Source organism: Neophocaena asiaeorientalis, unplaced genomic scaffold (assembly GCF_003031525.2).
Source record: "Neophocaena asiaeorientalis asiaeorientalis breed wild unplaced genomic scaffold, Neophocaena_asiaeorientalis_V1.1 scaffold1091, whole genome shotgun sequence".
Classification (NCBI taxonomy): domain Eukaryota; kingdom Metazoa; phylum Chordata; class Mammalia; order Artiodactyla; family Phocoenidae; genus Neophocaena; species Neophocaena asiaeorientalis.
Genome location: NW_020175444.1, coordinates 593,385 through 598,129, shown reverse-complemented (window position 1 = coordinate 598,129; position 4,745 = coordinate 593,385). Strand labels below are relative to the sequence as shown.

Here is a 4,745-nt window from a genome sequence, read left to right as displayed (position 1 = left end):
AAAAATACCTCACAGAGCTCTTATGAGGAATAAACAAGAAGATATGTTTAACATGCCAAGAACAGTATTTGAAACATAACGGAATTGAGGAATTGTTAGTCCCTTTCTGCTCCGTTGCCTAACCCAGATAGAATGGGGAACTTCAGATCAGAAGGGAGGAAAATCCATTAGGGAGGCCTCCTGGGGCACTTGGGGGTCTCAAAGTGTCCCCTAAATCATGCTCTGTTGGTGAATACCTCCAAAACAGGGCAGGCTTGATTCCCTGGGACTAGGCCAGCCAAGAGTTGGAGGAATGACTGAGACTCGACTGCTCTGGTCAGGGAAAGAGCACTGGCCTGGGAGTTGGACGCCTGAGTTCTAATGACTGTGTGAGTAACCTTGGGCCCTCTGGGCCTGAGATTTCTATTCAAATTATCAGGCACTATTTATTTGTTGGCTGAACGCATGCTGAATGAGTAAGTCACAGAGCACTTGCTGTGTGGCAGGCCCTGTGATAGACGGTTTATATCCATGCTCTAATTTAATGCTATCAAGAGCCCCATGAGATTTCATAGGTGGGGAGCCTTGGCCTTAGAGAGCTCCATCACTTGTCTAAGCTGACACTAGGTCTGTCCTCCCTTACCGTCTGGGTTCTGAACTTCCCTGTTCCCAGGCTTTAATAGTTCAACATTCCATACATTCCCGCCAACATTCTCATGCTTCTTCCTCTGCCTCTGATGCCCCATGGATGAGGCTGGACCCTGGTACAGCTACAGGCACGTGACACCAGGGGGACCCGGAATGCGGCTGTTGCATAGTTTCCCAGCCTTGCCCAGGGAAGCCCATTAAACATGAAAGGAGAAATTACAAGCTGCAATCAAAGGCACATGAATCAGAGATTCCTTCCCTTTAAATATTTTGACTCACTTGCCACTTATTTGACTTCTAATCTACATTTTTGTCTCTGTCATTCTGAAACAGATTTCGAAAGGGATAGGAGAAGTGGGCATGGAGATGGAAGTTTCTCTTTCTGAACAGTTAGCTAGGATTGTTTACTGCAGGCTGATTTTTACCCTTAGGTAATTTCAGGCTTCCTTCTTCTTGTTGGTTCTAATAATATTAATTCTGATTTCTTCTGCTAATATTTGGGCTGTCCCTGTAATGATGAGGAATTGTGTGGTGATTCAGAGGCAGCAGCTGTGGCAGTGTCATTTGAATATTAGAACCTGAAATTTGCTCAGATGGGGTCCCTAGTATAGGATATGGCTTTGATGGGTATATGATCCTCATGGTGCTTTCTTTCATAATGTATGGAGGAAAGGTACAAATGACAGTAAGAAAAGGACAACCACTTGGGTCTGACCTAGAGTACATCAAGAGCTCAGATCTGCAAAGGGAAGGTAAACCAATCGGGAACTTGCCTTTTTTTTTTTTTTTTTTTTGTATTTAAAATATATTTTAATAGAAACACTTTCTCACCATCTTTAAATAAAGATGATTTGCATTTTTTAATCTGAAATGCTCTGGCATTAGGACTTAATTGCTCCCTGGTCCACAGGGTTTAGATGCCATGCACTACTAATTCTCCAGTGTTCACGAGGCAGGCATTACGCACATCCTCCTTTGCTGCAAGTCCTTGTGGCAACTTCAGGGACTTGATTCTTTTTTTGTTTGTCTGTTTGTTTCTAACAGCTTTATTGAGGTATAATAGACATACAACAAAATGCACACACTTGAAAAGCATATGGTGCTAAGTTTGACATACGTATACACCCATGAATCCATCACCTCAACAGGGACTTGATTCTTATCAAATGTTTAACCACTTTCTTTTTTGCCTTCACTGAAGGGATATTCTTGTGAACCTGAGGAATAGGTGCTTTTTCTAATCCAAGCATCTTTATCGTAACCTTTTTCCCAAATGGATGTCTTTTCCTAGTTCTTATTCTGGTAACAATATGCAGTTTATGAAGGTGCTTTGGATCCCCACCATATTTTTCATGGTCTGCAGGTGAAGGCTGAAAAACTTTATCTGGAATTCTTGACCTGGCAAATTTGTGATGAATCAAATCTGTACAGATGAGAGGCTCTATACCTTTTGTCACTGTTTGCAGTCTGCCTGCTGGCCGCTGACCCACAGAGTGCAAAATCCCTGCAGTGAATATGGTGATTATTCTCTTTATAGGCCACTGAGGGAAAGCCAAGCAAAAGAAGGACCTTGCCTTTGTAATACTAACAATAGTAACCACCTTTTGAGAGTTTGCTAAAGTAGGTACTGTCATCACCCCCATTTTGTATATATAAAAAAAAAAATGAGGCTCACTGAGGATACATAATCCCAACTCACTCCTTTGGAAAACGGCAGACTTGGGATCCAATCTCAAATTGTCTAAACTATAGCTCTTACACACTTGACCACTATACCTACAAACCCAGACTTGCAAAGTAAAGTCATCTAAGGTCCCAGGACTGCTGATGGGCATCTTGGGAAAACAGCCCTGCCCAAACCACAGCCATTCACAGGGCTTGTGATGAACCATCACTGTACTTAATACACACTTAAATGCATTCTTTCATTTAATTCTCACAATGTTCCTAATGAAGTAGGTACTATTATCATTCCCAGTTTATAGGTGAAGAAACTTGGGTTCAGAAAAAAAGAAGTGACATCCTTGTGCCATGCCACTAGTAAATGGTACAGCTGTATTTTATTTTACTTTCATTATTCTACTCTCAACATCAATGACTCAGAAACTTTTTACCAGCTGGAGATTTAAATTGGGGGCATTTTTATGAATCTAAAAGCAATGTTCTTTTATAAGAAAGCATTTGCCGTCTTCTCCTCTGTAGGAATATATTCTGAGTGAGTCTTTCTTTAGCATCTTAAACCCACATGGCCCTAATAATCATCCATTTCCTGGGCAGCTACAGAGCTTTTTGCTAACTCTAATTCTCTTCCCTTCAGGGCTCAGATCACATCATTCTGTCCTCAGATCCTGTGAGGACTGGCAAATCCACGTGGCTCAAATGGAGCCCTTTCTAGTCCTCTGCTCACCTGAACCCCAGGCCTTTCCCTCTTTTGAACAACCTTCCCTCCACACCAAACTGCCATCTACCCCCTTCCAGTTTCCCTCTCTGACTCTCACTTATGCCCTCCATCCCAAACGTCCTAGTCTCCGTTCTTCCTCCTGTAAATAGTTTTTAATGGTGCACTGGAAAGAACCTCATGGTCCCTTAAAACCATAGTCAGATTATTGCATTCTTGCCTGGGGCGGGTCTCTTATTCCCTTCCAAAGGAGCTGAGAAATACAGAAAAGAAAAATGGCGAAACACGCTGTGTGACTATGGATAAAAGGAAAAGTCAGCACAATCATTTCCTGATATACATGGCAAAACCTCGACTAAATGAAAACAGCAGAATGTGGAATTCTGGGTAAAGGAATTTTCTGGCTATTTCAGGATTAATCCTCTACAGTCTACTTTCCTGCTTCTGTCAGAGTAGCATGCCAGACAAAATGACCCTCTGTTGACTGAGGATTTTATACAGTCCTGACATCGTTGTTCTGGGCAGCCACGGCTTCCACAGTTCCTCAGGCAGACCCAAGCCTGCAATTCCCCTCCCCTTGTGAGACATGCTACATCTAAAGAATTTCGTCTTCTCTCTTCATTCCTGGCAACTGGAGATTTTCTTTCCTGATTTTCAGCCAATACATTTTGTGAAAAATTAAAAATAATATTTAGCTTGGTATTTCTAATGTTGAGGGGGCAGGGCTTCCTGCCTCTGTTCACTCTGCCATCTTCACGGGGACTGAAGTTTACCCCGTGTCTCCCAGTATCTAGTACTCAGCCATCAGGCCATTAACAATGGGGGAGAGCTCTCTTATTTGCCAAGATCTGTCCACTAGCCTATGTCACTGAGGTGAATCGGGAGGAGAAGGAAGGCACCTACTACTTACTTCTTTTAATCCTTACAAAAAACCAGAGACACAGGCATTTATTATCTACAACTTTAAAGCCTGGGGAAACAGAGGTTCGAAGAGGTTAAGCTGTCCAAGGTCAGTGAGGAAGTGGCTAAGAGAGGATTTGAATTTAGGATTCTCTGCCTTCAGTGCACTTGCTTTTCCCACTAGCCTCCACTGGCTGGGATACAGTCCAAATCTGGAAAACTAATTCCTCCCAATTTGTAGCAGTCCTTCTTCCCTTAGGCGGTGGCCTTGTGCAAGGGTGGGCTATTGGGTGCCTGGCAAAGGTACATTCTGGAGGCCTCACCCTCCTGTAAGCTCTAACTACACCTACACAGTCATGGAATGGCCCCATCGAGAGCATCCCTCCCTTTCCTGACCTCTTCCACCTGCCCTCCTCCCTCCCCAGCAAATAAACTTTCCTTTAGTAAGGTCAGCTGGGGAGCCATTTTCTTATAATCTCTGATGCGAGTTCATTTCCCAAACCAGTGATGCCTGGCTATGCAGCTTGGCCAAATCTGGTAACATTTCTGAATTTCATTTACCTCCTTGTATATAGGCACTCATAATTCCTCACAGTAATATACAGTGTCCCAAGAACATTACCATTCCTGTGGTTTTATTTTGTTTCCAGGAAGTTAAATTAATAGTACTTTTTTTTTTAAAAGCTCACAGTTACTGAGCACTGAAGTGCCAGGGGCCAAATCTGTTTATATTCATGTTCTCATTTATCCTCACAACTCTTCTATAGAGTATGCATTTCATTATTTCCATTTTGCAGACTAGGAAACTAAGATTAAGTAA

General features: G+C 42.7%; 1 protein-coding gene across 1 annotated transcript; it reads right to left on the bottom strand.

Moving 5' to 3' along the window:
* Positions 1-1,508: 1,508 nt before the first annotated feature.
* Positions 1,509-2,261, bottom strand: LOC112415190 (39S ribosomal protein L30, mitochondrial-like). Its single transcript, XM_024768048.1, is given in 3 exon segments — positions 1,509-1,552; positions 1,555-1,640; positions 1,780-2,261. Coding segments are annotated over 3 exon segments (612 nt in total).
* Positions 2,262-4,745: the final 2,484 nt, after the last annotated feature.